Genomic DNA, 17,810 nt, shown 5'->3' on the forward strand with positions numbered 1-17,810 from the left:
TTGTGTTTTTGTTTATTTTCCACTAACAACAAACACATTTTATTTAAAACAATAACCAATAACCCCTTTATACTGTAAGTAATATATTCTTATGGTTTAATTTTTTGGTATTAAAAAGTGAATGGCCAACAATCACACCCAAACTCAGTCCCACACATACCACTTGTTCCGCCCCAAAATGTTTGGATTTTGTGGCAAGATAGATAATAGAGGGAACAGGGAAATTACATTACTTTTAATGAATATTAAAAGGGCTAGACACTGGAAAGTAAAACCTGAAATCCACAGCAGCTACCCACCTCCTACCTAGATGTTCAGTTACAAGAACAGGGAGACATAAAGAAGCTACGTGCATCTGCCTTTGCCTTTGAGATGTTTATAAGCTACAAAGTCCCTTGAATGAGTAGAGGAACAGGAAAATGAAGGGCATGTTTAGAAAAAGAAAGTCCTAAAACACCTATTGTCCCTGTGTTTTGAGTAGGCCTTGATCACATCTCCACGTTCTAAAAATAATAAACCGCAACCACCTGTGGTCCCCCAGCTCAAACAGTGTTAAGGATAGGGCTGGCAGAGTGGCTCAAGTAGTAGAGCACCTGCCTAGCAAGCATGAGGCCTGAGTTCAAACCACAGTACCACCAAAAAAAAAAGAAAAGCATAAGGATCAGAAACACCATTTTGAGTCTTTCCTCCCATTTCCTGTGTGGGAAGCAGGAAATGTTTCTCCTATTTTTCCCTAATTTTCTCCTGTCATACTAAAATAAATCCTTGCTAAAACTTATACCTTGTGTGAGAAACCTTGAAATTCTTTTTGTGTTTGTGGATCTGAACCTATGATTTTTGCACAAAACTGAAAATCTGAGGGAAACCCCTCATCCAGTAACAATTTCTCTTGATTCCTTCCTGAGTTTCTTTGAACAGGGAAGAAAAATTTCTTTAAAATATGTGTGTTAGTAAAGAGTGAAGAACACTAACAGTACACTAATTATAAATTTTGATAGAATAAATCTTTAGGAATATAAGAAGGAAACAGTAATATAAACCATTTACTAAAATCCTTCTTAATTATAACTTCATCTCCCTGGTTAGAACTATTCAGGACTAGACTCATGAATACACCTTCCTACTCTAATGCATACAGTCCTATCCTACTAAGAAGAACATTAAACATAAAATCATTCCAGTGAGAAAAAAGACCAGGGATGTTTTCCAAGCAGGTATTTTTGTCTTTTTTCTACCTGCCTGTAACAATTTAGTTTCTGTACTCCTTTAAGATGACCCAAAATGCAGATAAAGCATCAAACATATTTTAAAGTGAGATTTAGGAGCTGGGGGAGTTCTGGGTGACGTTCTTCTGGGGAAGGTCTGAGTTCATGTTTGCATATTCTCAAGTCTGTTTTCTTTCATCTCCTCCACATTCCAAGACCAGGGACTGGAAAATTCAGAACTCAGAGACAGGCACTGATAGTATTTTCTTTGAATCAAGGTCTTTACGAGTTGAGTTTACATACATGAGAAGATAAAAGGTAAAGGCATGCAGATATGGATTCTTTGGTACTTACTGTTAAACAAGTAAAGTTCTCATTCCTCACTGTACCTTAATAAAGTAAACAAACTCTCTTCTAAGTTCCTATTTTTAAAGTTCAGTTGATAAACTTAGATATCAAAAGATGCAGAAAGTCACATTTCTTTCCATTCTACTGCAGTAGGTATGGAAGAACAAATATTTACGTGTCTTAAATATGAATAATATGTAATCACAAACACAACAGACATAACTAAATCAAACAAAGAATCACCTAGGAAGCTTCCAAAACATCAACATACACACACCCTCATCCCAGGCCCTCCAGCCAAATAGTGTATAAACAGCTCTTTAATGATTCCTGCTTCCTAAACACTTAACAGCCACTAAAGAAACACACCACTACTCCTGCTGAACAGGCAGAGTGTAAAGCAGATAAATACTGTCTTTTCATTGGGTGGGGGGGGGGGAGGGCTGGGAGGTAGCAGCACTGGAGTGTGCTTGTGAATGCACTACCACGTGAGCCATGCCCCCAGAGGCCTTTCTTACTTTTAGGTAATTTTCAAATAGGGTCTCCTACTTATCCTGGACTGCAAGCCTGCCTACTCGTTCCACAGAGCTAGGATGACAGCACACACCACCACGCCAAGCTTTACTGGTTGTGATGGAGTATGAGGAACCTTCTACCCCAGTGGCCTTGAACTGCAATCCTCTTATCTCCACCTCCCGAATTCTGAAATTATAGTCATATACCACCCCCCCCAGGATACACTAATCATCTTTCAAAACAACTGCCTCTGGAAAAAAAAAATAGATGCTTATACTCTGAACTGAATATTTTAAGATAAACTTTAACATTTTAAATAAGTTTAGGAAATGTTAAAAATTTATGCCAAGTAAACAGAGGACCAATATACTGTATTGTTGTAAGCTAGCTGGGTATATTCCATTCTAAATTCCTCTTGCAGTTAACAGTCTGTCATGAGACATTCCAAAAGAAGACTTAGATCAACTATTACAAAATATTCTCCATGTGCCTTTCTATACAGTATGCTATTAAAATTGTGTAGTTTCTTACTCAGTTCTTGAGGTCATTTTAATACTTATTTTACTTATTTTTATTACCAAGCAACATGAACTAATCTCAATATAGTCTACTTTCACAATCTGACAACTTCAAAACACTCTTTATCTTAAAAAAAAAAAGCAAAAAATAAATACATAAAATAAAAGCTAAGCACAGTTTTAGAACCTGGTAAAAGTTGGTTATAGCCTTGTGTGAGCCTAATTTATTTCCTAGATTCCTCACTGTTATTTTTTAAACAGAGTCCTCTGTGGCAGTCAGTCAATATTTTTATGGTACTTGAGGTTTATTTTTGTTACGTTTTAGTATCGGTCAACAATCAACAATCTATTACATACAAAACCACCACAAAGCACAGATGTTTATCATAGAAACAGGAAGAATCAAAATTCCCAAATTCAAACATAGTTTCCAGAAATCACTACACTTCATTTAATAATCCTTAACATCCTCATACAAAACTTTTCTGAGGATCAAGTTAACAAAGTATTGCCTATTCTCCCTCCAAATTATTAAACAACATAATGAATATAAGTCATGTCATTAGAATTTCTTTAAATTATTCAGAATATATATTCATAATACAGAACTTTATAATACAGAAATAAGTATTAGTTTGAAACAAATCAACACCCTGGCTAAAAATAAACACATTGTTACTCTCATACATTGATAATGGAATTTAATTCAGCAACACCATGAAAAGGCTTAAAAATCATTCTATATCTTTGGCCAGAAAACTCCATTCCATAAAATATATTTTATGAAAAAAATTAAAAGATGAGCAACTTCAGAATATTATTAGCCATAAATTATAAGTAATCATGACAGGGCAGGAAGAAGAACATGAGTTTCCTGAAAAATTCAGCAAGGCTGGGCTGTCCTCTTTAGACTTAATCCTTCAACTTTTTTACAATTCCTCCTTATTTAGCAAATACACTTAGCATATGTGTATTTCTATATTTGTTTCTACATATTTTTTACTCCATACAACCTTACTCTGGATCCTCCTACTATTTGTGTTCTGAGCTGAATTCTAGTATACAACCCAATCATCTGCCAACAGTGATAATTTCACCTCCTCCTTTCTAACCTTTTAACTTTCAATTCTATAACTGCATTCACTGATACTTCTATTATAAAATTAAGTAGCAGTGCTAAGACTGGGTATCCTTGTCATCTTCACATCTTGAAAGTTTTTTGTTTTTTTTTTTTTGGCCTTTCTGGGGCTTGAACTCAGGGCCTCACACTTGCTAGACAGGCGTACTGCTTGAGCCACTCCACCAGCCCCTCTTCACGTCTCCAGTAGGAATGCTTACACTGTTCTCTATCAACCTAAGGGTATCTTTTATTTAAAAAAAAAAAAAAAATTCAGTACGGAAAAAGAACAAAGTCACTGAGCAACAAAGCACCAAGTATATTCATAAGTGCTGTGTGTAGAGCCAGCTGTTTACCAAGCACTTCCTCCTCAGAGATGGTCACACTTTCCAAAGCTTGGCTAGATGCACAAATTAAAAGAAAAGTTGCTTCTGTATTGGACAAAGTCAGCTTTGAATTTATTAATCATAGCTTTGTGTAGTTAGGGCCTTAAGAAGCCACCAAAAAAAGAAATCATGGGCTGGCGGAATGGCTCAAGTAGTAGAGTGCCTGCTCAAACCCCAGTACCACCACCAAAAAAAAAAAAAAAAACTTAAAAAAAAAAAATCATATGACAAGAGCTCAAAGTACAATATTATCTTCCTAGTTTCAAAACAGTGAGTCACAAAGCTAAAGTGACATCTCAGATATACTTTCAGTGCCTAGAAAACTGAGTTCTAAAATAGGAATAAGAATTGCCTCTTTTCTTAGCTCAATTATCTTAGATTTGCTATAAAGAGAATCTATTCCTATAGTCTCCATATGTGCACTTATATTTACCCAATAAGGTCACAAATACCTATGTATTTTTCCAGAGGGTTAAATGTTATTCCTGAGACAGGTTTTATATGGCACTTTCAAAAAAAATTATTGTAAAGTAGAGATTTACAGAAAGTTTCAACAGTAGTAAGAGGGCCTGTGTACCCTCAATACTAATATTGTACTACAGTACAATATTAAATTCAGGAAAGTGACATTGGTACAATGTGAATGTATAACAGTTCTATCATTTTATCATGTTTGGATTTCTGCACTAACACTACAAACAAGATTCAGAAATATTTAATCACAAAGCTCTCTCATGTTATTCCTTTACAATCATCATTCTTCAACCTCCAATATCCCCTACTGTGGACCATTAATTTGATCTCGAACTCTGTAATTTTGTCATTTCAATAATGTTATAAGTGAAATCAGATAATATACAATCTTTCAATAATGACTTTTTTCCACTCAGCATACTACCCTTGAAATTCATTCAAGTTGCTATGTATATATAAATTTTCTACTTTTCTATTGTTGAGTAGTATTACTCACATAATTAAGCTACTGTTATTTGATCATTCTTTTACTGTACGGTATTTTGGTTGTTTCCGGATTTTTTTGCTATTACAAATGAAGCTGCTATAAACTACTGTGCACAGGCTTTTATATGGAAATAAATCTTCATTTCTCTGGAATAAATGGCCAGGTGAGTCATTTGGCCAGTGAGTGTTTAACAAATTGTCTGACAGAGTATTTTCCAGAGAGTGGCTGTACCATTTTACATTTCCAACACCAATGAATGAGAGACCCAGTTTCTCTACATCCTCACAAGAATCTGGAGTTGTTGGGTTTTTTTGTTTGTTTGTTTGGTTGGTTTTTTTTCCAAATGACATCTCAGTATAGTGATGATAAGTGATGACTTAAGACTTACTAAGGTCTTAATCAGCACTTCCCTGATGGTTAGTAATATTTAACATCTCTTCATATGTTTAATTTGTCACTTGTATATCCTCTTTGATGCAATGTCTTTTGTCCATTTTCTAACTGGACTGTTTGCTTTCTCATTGTTGAGTTTAGGAGTTCTTTGTACATGCTAGATACAAGTTGTCAGATTTGCGACATGCAAATATTTTCTCCCAGTCTATAGCTCGCTTTTTATTTTCTTATTAGTGTCCTTTCCAGGGCAGAAGTTTTTAATTTTAATGAAGTCCATTTTATAAATTTTTTAAAAACCAAACCATCGTTTTGGTGTCTTCTCTAAGCCTAAGCTTCACTGATTTACTTCTATGTACTTTTCTCTAAGTTTTATAGTTTTATATTTTATATTTATGTCCACCACACATTTTTAGTTAATTTTTGTACTAGTATGAAGTTTAGGTCGAGTTTCATTTTTTTTGCCTACTTCAGCACCATAATGAGTCTATTCTTCCACTGAATTACTCTGGCACCTTTGTCAAAGATTAACCATTTCCCAACCTCCAATATCCCTTACTTTGGATCATTAATCTGATCTTGAACTCTATAATTTTGTCATTTGTGTACCAAGAGAGGGCACAACTTCTGAAGCTTGGCTTTTTGTATGGCTCTACCTGGGTTTTCTGTTCCATTAATCTATGTGTTTATAGTTCTTCCAATACCATGCAGTATTACCTTGATACCCAAATCAGGCAAAGATAGCAAAAGAAAACTACAGACTAATATCCTTTATAAATATAGATGTCAAAATTCTCATAAGTCTAGCAAATCAAATCAAGCAACACATAAAAAAGATTACACACCATGACCAAGTGGTATTTAAACCAGCAATGCAAGGATGGTTCAACATACAATAAAAGGAAAAAGCAATGTAACATATCATATTACTAAAATAAAGGATCTTTTGTGCAGTGGCAGTATCGTAGTCAGTGAGGTTTATCTGAAGTGCAATCATTACTAATAGAAGGAAATAAACTCCATTATCCTCTCAATAAATACAGAAAAAGCAAGTGACCCTTGCACGATAAAAGCCTCAACAAAAACTAGGAATAGAAGCAACCTTCTTTCAATCTAATAAAAAGCATCTATAAAATTTCCACAGGTAACATGGTATTTTCTTTAAAGATCAGGAACAAGTCAAGGACACTGCTCTCACCAATTTTTTTTTTGGAGGCGGGGAAGAGGTATGACACTGGGATTGAAATTCAAGAGCCTCACACTTGCTAAGCAGGTGCTCTACCACCTGAGTCACTCCACCAGTCCTCTCACCACTTCTGTTCAACATTTTACTGAAGATTCTAGCTAGGGCTAATTAGACAAGAGATGCAAATTATTATAAAGGCAAAAATATAACTAACTATTTTTGCTTATGACATGATCACATACTGTACATAAAACACATTCAAACTAATAAAGTTCAGGAAGGTATGAAAGATACAAGATAACAACTGTTAGGACTGGGGATATAAGCAAAGTGGTGGCAAGCACTACAGACACAGAATCTGACACCCCATAAAAATACAGTTTAAGATGGGTGATCTGTGATCCACGCATACAGCAGAAGCCGAAGAAGGGGATTCCTGCCCTTTCTAGCTTACTCACTAGTGCTGTGTCAGGGAACTACCTTAAGAATGGTTTACTATCAAACCTTATGGCTAGAGGAATCAGAAGTCCCCACTGCCTCTCCTCTTTACTGGCTAAGCAAGCAACTGCCCTGAGAAATCCACTTGGGACCAAGAAACTGGCTGTAACTTGGATGCAGATTCATATTCACAGGTGCAAGTCGACATGATGGAAAATGTGGGCTACGCTGTAGGAGGAAGTGGAACGTGCTTCCATTTGGGAAGAATGGTCTAACTTCTGAGAAGAGGAGCAAGACCAGCTATGTGTGGATACAAGCAAAGCCTGGGACAGATACTAGCTTGGTCAAGGCAGGCAGGATCACTAAGGGTCCATGGCACATCCTTTCACTGTGGACTGCTTTTACACTTTCAGGGCCCCAGAAACGTGTGGTGGAAATGCAGCTTCTGCTCAAGCACTTCTGGCATTTGCTATGGCAGGAGGGAACAGCCATCCAACCAGGCAGTCCTCAGGCTTCACTTGAGAACAGGTCCTGCACACATTATACTGCCAGGTCTCCATAAGGAGATTACTGACAAAAATTTAGCTCAGCAGAGTTCAGCTTTCATACAGCCCTTTATGGTTTGACCCATCTGGACCTGAGAAAGAAAATGATCCACACCCCCCATACCTGGTGAACTTCAAAATGCAAAGCCTAAGAAAAAAGTAAAACATCCCTATCCTCCATCTCCTCTGTAGTTGTTTCATTTTTGGTTTTCCTCATTATTACTTTTCATATCGTAATCCCTTATTCTTTTTTCTTTCTTTTTTTTTTTTTTTGATTCGTATGTGTATACAATGTTTGGGCCATCTCTACCCTCCACCCCCCCCACCCCTGCTTCCAGGCAGAACCTGTTCTGCCCTCTTCTCCAATTTTGTTGAAGAGAAAACATAAAAGATAAGAAAGACATAGCATTTTTGCTACCTTGAGATAAGGATAGCTATACAGAGAGATTCCAGCATTGCTTCCATGCACATGTATATTACAACCTGAATCGGTTCATCTCTACCAGACCTATTCACTACTTTCTAGCCCCCTTCCCATAGTGGCCTCTGTCAGTTTAAGATTACTTTATTAGCTCCTATAAAGTGGGCACATCAAACACTTTCAAGTTTTAGGTTTCCTTCCCTTTCCCTATTCCTCCTGTATGCATTCTCCCCTTAGCACGTGACCCATGTCCAATAATATTACTGCATTTGTTTTAGGTGTATAATCCACATATGAGGGAGAACATACGATTTTTGGCCTTCTGAGCCTGCCTAACTTAAGATGATGTTCTTTAGTTCCATCCATTTATTTGCAAATGACAAAATTTCATTCTTCTTTGTGGCTGAGTATTACACTGTGTATAAGTACCACATTTTCTTAATCCATTGGTCAGTAGTGGGGCATCTTGGCTGTTTCCATAACTTGGCTATTGTGAATAGTGCTGCAATAAACATGGGTGTGCAGGTGCCTTTGGAGTAACCTGAGTCACATTCCTTTGGGTATGTCCCTAGACATGGTATTGCTATTAATCCCTTATTCGTTTCCTCTCATCTTGATTCTTCCCTCTTTTTTTCTTTCCCTATCCTTTTTTATTACTTTATTAATATTTCTACCTTCATTAATTTTTAACTTCTTAATTTGTCCTGTATTAGGCTCCTTTCTTCTCTCACTTATTGGGTGCATAATCGCTGTTTCCAATTTGCAGGGTGGTTGTTTTTTGTGTTTTTCTTTTTAAACTGTATTTAACAAAAACATCACAGTACTGGCAAAAAACAGACACATAGACCAATGGAACAGAAGACTCAGAAATAAACCCAGGCAGCTATAGCCACCCGATTCTTGACAAAGGTACTAAAAACATATTTTGGAAAAAACAGTCTCTTTAACAAAGTGGTACTGGGAAAACTGAATATTCACACATAGAAGACTGAACTTAGACTTTTATCTTTCACTCTATACAAAAATCACCTTGAAATGGACAAGGACATTAATGTAATACCTAAAACCTCAAAACTACTAGGAGAAAACACTTCAACATATAGGAATAGACATGGTCATTGACTTTCTGAATGGGAAAGAAGAGCAAGAATTGACAAAAAAGATTGTATCAAATTAAAAAGTTTCTGCACAGCAAAGGAAACAGCAGAATAAAAAAACTGCCCACTAAATGGCCAACTATTCATCCAAAACAGGATTAATATATGCAGAACTGATATAAAGAACTCAAAAACCTAACCACTAAAAGAGTAAAGAACCCAATCAATACATGGGGAAATACCTGAGAAGTTCTCATAAGCAGTACAAATGGCAAATAAACAAATGAAGAAGTGCTCAACATCTTTAGCCACAAGGAAATGCAAATCAAAACTATACTGAGAATTCACCTCTTCCCAGTGAGAATGGGATGAGATGAAGAACACAAAAAATAAATGCCAGAGGACTGGGATAGGGGACAAGAATAAACCCTTACACACTGCTACTAGGAATGTAAATAAGCACAGTCACTATGAAAATTGATGTGGAGGCTCCTTAAAAACCTAAAACTGTAACTTTGATCTAGCTATATCATTTGTGGTTTATATATAATGGAAGGAATCAAAGTCAGCACACAATAGACATACTTGCATACCCATGTTTATCACTGTACTTTTCACAATAGCCAAGATATGGAATCAGCCAAGGTGCCCAGCAATGGATGAATGGATAAATAAAGTATGGTGTTTACACACAATGGAGTTTTATTCATCCATAAAGAAGTAAAAAATTATGCTGTTTTCAGGAAAATGGATAGATCTGGAGATCATTACATTAATCGAAAGAAACCATATTCAGAAAGAAAAGTATCACGTTTTCTCTCACATGTGGAATTTAAGGGAATAGAAAACAAAAAAAGGCATGAAAGTAAAAGAAGATCTACTAGGAATATGGAAGGGCGCAGGGTAGGAAGGGGAGAATAAGAGAGTGTATGTAATAGAGAGGGTAAATATAATCAAAGGATTTATATTCTTATATGAAAATGTCACTATGAAACCAACTACTTTGTACAATTAATACATGCTAATAAAAAAGAAATTCAAGACATTATACATGGAAAGATATTCCACATGAATCATTAAGACTTAATAATGAAATAGCAATACCCTCCAAATTGATATTCAGTTTCAATGTAATTCCTTTCAAAATTACAACTTTTTTTTCTAGCAGAAATAGACAAACTGATCATAAAATTTGTTTGGACATGTTTATGACCTGGAATTGCCAAAACAATATTGAAAAAGGAAGTTGGGAGGACTCAAACTTCCCAATTTTAGAACTGACAAAGTCACAACAGTCAAGACATTGTGATACTGACATAAGGTTCAACATATGGATCAAGAGAACTGAACAAAGAATCCAGAAATAAACCCATATATACATATGGTCAACTGATTTTCCACAAGTATGCCAAGTCCATTCAATGAGGAAAGAAGTCTTTTCTACAAGTGGTGCTAGTACCACTGGATACCCATGGGCAAAGGAATGAAGCTGGTCCCCTACCTTACAGTATATACAAAAACTAACTCCAAATGAATAATGGACTTATTTCTAGAGCTAAAAATATAAAACTTTTAGAAGGAAATGTATGTGTAAATCAGTGTAATCTTGGAATAGGCACAAGTTTACAATATGAAACTAACAGCATAAACAGCCATGGAAAAGTAGTTACACTGGATTTCATTGCTTCATGCAAAGGACACTCTCAAGAAAGTGAAAAGAAAACCTATAGAAAGGGAGAAAGTATTTGCCAATAATACATCTGTGAACAGTTGAGTACTTAGAAAATTTAAAGAACTTTACAAATCAAAAGTAAAAAGACAAGGCTGGCAGAGTGGCTCAAGTGGCAGAGCACCCGCCTAGCAAATGTGAGGCCCTGAGTTCAAAACCCAGTACCACAAAAAAAAAAGTAAAAAGGCAACCCACCCAACCACTTTAAAAAGTAGACAAAGAATTCAAATCAACATTTCACCAAAGAAAATATGTAAATTGCAAATAAGAACATTAAAAGATGACCATGTCATTAATCATGAGAGAAGTACAAATCAAAACCACACGGTGATATCATCTTACACCCACTAGATGAAAAAGTGGAAATAATGTACTGGAGAGGATGTGGCAAAACTGGCACGCTGGAACCTCATGCACTGCTAATGGGAGTGTAGAATGGTGTACCTACTGTATGAAAACAGTTAAGCAGTTCTCAAAATGTTAAACGGAGTTACCGTATGACCCAACAATTCCACTCTTAGGTACAAACCCAGGAGAACTGAAAATAAGGTTCCCAAAAAAACTGCAAAAAATGTCCAGAGCAGCGTTATTAATAATAGCCAAACAGTAGAAACAATCCAAATATCCATCAATCACTGAATAAATAAAATGTGCCTATCTATACAATGGAATATTGTTCAGCCATAAGAAGAAATCAAGTACTGAGAAATCCAAGTACAACATGGATTAATCTCGAAAACATTATGGTAAGTCCAGATTCAAAAGGCTACATAACAGATGATCATCTATACAAAATGTTCAAGAAATGCAAATCCATACAGACAGAAAGACTTGTGTTTGTCAGAGTCTGTGAAGAGGGGTGAGCAGAGAGTGATAATAATGTATACAGGGTTTCTTTTAGGGGTGATGAAAATGTTGTGAAATTAGAAGTGATTATTGCACAATTATGAATATACTAAAAATGAATTACACAATCTAAAATGGTAACTTCTATAGTATGCAAATTATATCTCAATTTTTAAAAAGCAGTCTAATTTGGACAAAAACATTACTTGGCCATTCTAAATAAAATCAACTCTGTTTTATTCTAGTATGCCTTCTGTCTTGTAATTCTCCTACTCCAAACCGTATCTCTAGAGATAACTTTTCAACACTTATCTTCAAAGAAGTGCTTTATATATCATTGCATATTAGTAAATAACTGGAATATTACATAAGCTCTAAGTACTCACAAATAAGACAGTCTAGAAGTAATCAGGTAGCATGAACAAGACCAGCATCTGCACAGAAGAGGCTAGAGAATGGTTCCATATAGGGTGATTGGTCAGATGCAGACAGTCCTCAACAATTTTTTTTTTTTTACTTTACATGGTTTGAAAGCAATATACATTCAACAGAAACCAAACTTTGAATTTCCAATTTTGGTCTTTTCCCAAGCTAATGATTAAGCAGTAGAATTATTTCTTGTAATGCTAGACAAGGCAAGGAGCCACAGCTCCCAGTCAGTTCACAAGATCTCAGGGTAAACACCAGTACTCTATAGTATACTGTGTGGTCAAGCCATGATGTTCAGTAGCTAGGTGTATTAAATGCATTTTCATCTCACCGTATTTCCAATTTATAATAGGCTTATCAGGATATAACCCCATTCTAAGTGAAGGAGTTAACTACTGAAGTTATAGATTTGAAATGGTGCCACTGAATATGTATGTGTAGACAAAGGAATATATGCAAACATACCTTCCCTAAATCTGGCCACAATGCTCACTAGAGAACTGGCTAATTCTAGGGCTAGAGCAGGGAAATGCAAAATGAACACAGAACATTTTCTTGGGCCAGAAAGCAAGATAATGCACAAAGAATGATATGCTCATACTAAACATCTTTGTTTAGTCTTGAAACAGCACCCATTAGTCAAAGACGAAAAACCTAAGCATAAAAACAAAGGATAGTAAGCCAGGCAGAGTGTGGCACACATCTGTAATCCCAGTATTCAGGAGACTAAGGTAAAAGGATCACAAGTTTGAGACCAGTATGGGCTACAGAGCAAGAGCCTGTCTCAAAAACCCAGAAAGAAAACCAAACATAAATAAGTAAGTAAATAAATAAATAAATAAATAAATAAACAAAAACCAGAAAGATTCATAAACAATAGGAACAGATAACTTATAGAATAAAACAGGAATCTATTAGCTCATAAATAAATAAATAGAAACTTTGATGAGGAACAGTTTCAAAATACCTATCTACAAAATAATTCACTGCAAAGGGAAAAAAGATCAACTTCATAGTGGTAAGTTCTGGCAGATACATACCAAATGATTAAAGAACCAAAGTTGGTATCACCAATATGAGACACAAAGTTACATGACATCTAATAGGACAGAATAAGAATACAGAATTTCTTTTATTTTACTGCTAAAGGTGCCTAAGATTAACCTACTTTATCAGGAAACATCAGATAAAACCAATTCAAGGAACTGACTACAAAATAACTTCTACCTTCAAAAGTTTCAAGGTCATTAAGATTAAGAAAAAACTGAGGAATCCAATATCCCAGATTGAAGGCAACTAAACGACATGACAACCAAATGCAAAGCTATGGTTCTAAACTGGACCTTATTAGCTATAAAGGACACCCTGGGATATCTGGAATAACTTGAATAGAGTCTGTGGATTAGATGGTGTATCACAATGTTAATTTCCTGGTTTTGATGGTTATATTGACTTATGAAGCATGCTTATTTGCAGGAAAACAAAGAATTTAGGCATGATGGAACATGTTACCTGCAACTCTCAAATGGTTCCAGAAAAATGGTCATTTTTATATTCTTGGAACATTTCTGTATATGTTAGACTGTTTCAACTATGAAATTAAGTATACATATGTGAACATAAAAGGACTCAATGTAATCAAAAGCAATAATTTTAAAAAGAGACTAAGATTATAGTTTCTCTGAATCTAACATTGGCATACTTTTGCCTCTTTCCCTCCAACACTCCCTCAAAACACCAGAAAGCCAAGAATTTGTTACCACTAATGTTATCTATTTTTCTGATTTTCTTGCAAATCTGATTGCAAGATTTTACTCAGTTATTCTAAAGTGAAAGCTAGATGATAGTAAACTTAGCCAACCAACCCTTATCAAACTAAGTGGCAGCTACAGAAGTGAATTCAATAAACACTGTGTGCCAGCTACATGACAGACAATGGAGTTTAAGTAAGACTCATTTTGTGAATTTAGCTTAAAGTAGAAGATAAATAAGAACATTAAAAAGAAAAAAATAGGACTGAAAATGTAGCTGAGCAGTAGAGTGCTAGTCTAGCACATCAAAGGCCCTGGGTGTGAGATCCAGTACTGCAAAAAAACAAAAAAAAATGGAAGAAAAGAAAATGAAAATGAGGAAAAAGAAAAGAAACATCTCCCATACTACCACCACCAAGACATCAGAACGCTGAAATTATGGGAGCTTTACTAATGTCTTCAGTGCAGACATATGTGCATCATATATCCAGATTTTTCTAAAAATAAAAAAATAAATTATACTGCCTTATAATCTCTTTGACTATTTTTATCATGAATAAGAATCAGCATACTTTTAAAAAAACCACCACTTTTAATCAGCTGCATAGTATTCACCGTAAGGATACACAAGTATTTACCTAACTAATATCCTGTTGGCTAAATGCTCATGCTTAATTCTGTTTTAATTCAGGGGGGCAAATCAGGAAAAAAATTTAGCCAAGATATTCTATACAGCCAGCTAAGAAATCCATCTCCAAACACACACACACACATACACACACACCCTTAATGTACTGATATACTTTCTGTCTTTGCTCTTTCCCTCTGTCTACTACTATCTGGAGCTTAGTAATACTTGTATCATCAAAGTATTTGTAAAACTCTTCCTGACTTCCAATCTCTGACTATTCTAAATAATCCTACACAGGATTTCTACATAAAACTTCCTGAAACAAAAGACAACCATGCTGCCTGAAAAATACCTAATTCTAATTATTGGAGGATAAGTACTGCCAATTTATTATTTAATAATTGTGGTGTTCAGTTTGAATGATATGGCCACTAATCCACCTTTCAATCCTATCATCCATTACTTTCTTTCAAATATACTCTCAGCAAATCCTAAAACAGTACTCAGTTCTTTGACTAGCCTCCAAATTTGTTACAGACGGTATTTCTCATCTAAAATGTACAAAGAGTAACTATTTATAGACACAGAATCACAGACCTGATCTATTCACCTTCACTTACAAATTAGAAACTTATACTGCTTACCCAAAAGCCCACAGAATTCCAGTTCTAGCATTCTTTCCATCAGACAATGGTTACCAAACTTTAGTGTACTCAACACCCTAGCAAAAGTTATTAAAAGTATAGATTTCCAAAAATTTTTCCTCTTGTAGTTCAGGTTAGGACCATAATTCACATTTTTAACCAGTATGTCAGGTGATTCTAAAGCAAAAGAACAAAGCTTTAGGCTACAGGAATCACACCAAATAAAGAATGCCTTCTAGAACTTAGCCCATCAATATGAAACTTTCCATTTCTGTACCCATAATGGAACCTGTAAAAGTTACTCACTGCTACTTGTGCGGAATCCATAAATCTCAGACCAAAATAATCACTTTCAATAAGGTCCAGGTGATACATAATCTGATCAAATAGCTCTTGTCCCTTGGCTTTTTTCTGAAATGGCAAGAAAATAAAAGTAAACAGTAAGTGACTTATAGGATCAACATACCTGAACAGAAGTTGATTTTAGTTATACAAGATAAAAGTATTACTTGTCATACCAAAAGTATCACTACCGACGATGGGTAAAACAGTGTAGTTTTCTAATAAACCACCTTAGGCTGAAAGAAAATTTATGATCTATATGTATTTTCCTAGGGGGTATTACTTTCTATCAACCAACAAATATTAGCAATTTTTGAGGACAAACATCTGTACACCTCATGCTATGTGTGAATAAGGAGAAATTCTTATCTTCGCAGTTGCGGGGGTGGGGGGGGTGGTTGCTGGAGGTTGAGCCTAAGGCCAGACAAATACTAAGCACACATTCTACCACACCCCCAGACCTGTCTTCTCAATTTTTAAGAGCTCCTATTTTAAAGGAGCCCATAATGTAATTGAAAACAGCAAACAGAAGAAAACTTAGAGCAACTAAATAGAAATCATATAGAACTAACAACACTGCAAAAAAATTTTTAAGAGATATTCACAGAGACAAGAATAGTCAGTGAACATTTGATGGAGAAAAATCAGTCTTAAACTACAAGAGAATGTAAGGTACAAAATAGTAAATATAAAAAAAAAATCTTAGAAAATAAATCTGTATTTCATCACACATTCCTCCTCTATTTTTGTCATTTTAAGTTTCCTACCTAAATGCTGGTTACCTATACTTTAAAAAAAATTCATTTTCACAATAACACTGAAAATTATGGCTTACTTGTCCACTTAATACATAACAGAGAAAAATTCAGAAACTTTAGCATATTAACAAAGTTACAAAGCTAAAAAAAAAAAAAGATGAATAACAATTTGAATTTTGTTCTGCCCATTTCCCAGACTCAAATTCCCTGAGGACTATATCCCACATCTGGATTTTTATTTGGAATGACACCCACCAGATAAACCAGACATTCCACCTTCTTGTTAACAATCTTCTCTCTGAGCTTATTCACAAAACTACCCTCATTCAGTGCTTACATTATCTGCCCAAATGGTAATTTCTAGTACAATGACCCAACTTTACAAGCATCAGACCCACTCCTTGTTTGAAAAAAAAAATAACATAAAATTGACCATTTCAACCATTTAAAAAGATTCAGTGCCATTAAACATACTTACCATGTTTTACAACTCCACTATTTCCAGAACTTTATACTACCCAAACTCTATACCCCTCCATACCCATTAAATAAGTGCTCTCCATTGTCCCCCTCCCCCTAGACCTAGTAACCTCTCTCCTACTTTCTGTGGTCTATGACTTTGCACTGTCTATATATCTCAAATTAAGTAGACTCAAATAAATACTTGGCCTCTTGTTTCTAGCGTATTTTACTTGTGCTTTTAAAGTTCATTCAGGGTGTAGCATTTATCAAAGCATTTTTAAAACCTTTTAAAAGCTGCATAATATTCCATTGTATGTAAACATCATTTTGCTTATCTATTCATTTGTTGATAAACATTTGGATTGTTTCTACCTTTTGGGTTTGGATACTGCTTTGAACATTGGTATAAAAGTTTTGGTCCCTCTTTTAGTATTTTATGGTATATTCCTGATATCCTAGGAGAGGAGTTCCTGGGTCAAATGCTAATTCTATTTAACTTTTTGAAGAACTGCCAAACTTCTCTACAGGAGCTATACTTTTTATGGGAGGGGGGTGCTGGGGTTGAACTCAGGGCCTTGGAAATGCCCTTCCAGTGAAATGCATCCCAATCCTTATACCACTTCACATTCCCAATAATGCACAGGATTCCAGTTTCTTCACATACTCACCAACACTTGTTATTTTTGTTTTTTTTTAAAAACAGCCATCTTAATGGGTTTGAATGAGTATCTCATTGTGGCTGTGACTTGTATTTCTATAATTATCAGTGATATTGAAAATCTTTTCATGTGCTTTTTTGAACAATTGTGTATTTTCTTTAGAAATGTCTGTATTTAAGTTATTTGTCACCCACCCCCTTTTCTTTGCAAAACTGGGGTTTGAACTTAGGGCTTCATGCTTCCAAAGCAGCCACTCTACCGCTTGAGCCATGCCTCCAACCTATTTTACTCTGGCTATTTTTGGAGACTGGGGTCTTGACAACCATTTATCTGGGCTGGCCTCGAACCACAATCCTCCCAATCTCAGGCTCCCAAGTAGCTAAGACTACATGCATGAGCCACAGTCACCAGTGCTTTTGTTATTGGTTTAT

General features: G+C 35.4%; 1 protein-coding gene across 6 annotated transcripts in view; it reads right to left on the reverse strand.

The window, feature by feature from the left end:
- Epb41l5 (erythrocyte membrane protein band 4.1 like 5) overlaps positions 1-17,810 on the reverse strand; it is a 134,653-nt gene that overhangs the window by 98,742 nt on the left and 18,101 nt on the right. For all 6 annotated transcript variants that reach the window (XM_074070539.1, XM_074070535.1, XM_074070537.1 and 3 more), the window contains one exon: positions 15,465-15,569. In XM_074070539.1, the coding sequence (XP_073926640.1) occupies positions 15,465-15,569 (105 nt within the window). The remainder of the gene's footprint in view (positions 1-15,464; positions 15,570-17,810) is intronic.

Source organism: Castor canadensis, chromosome 4 (assembly GCF_047511655.1).
Source record: "Castor canadensis chromosome 4, mCasCan1.hap1v2, whole genome shotgun sequence".
NCBI lineage: Eukaryota > Metazoa > Chordata > Mammalia > Rodentia > Castoridae > Castor > Castor canadensis.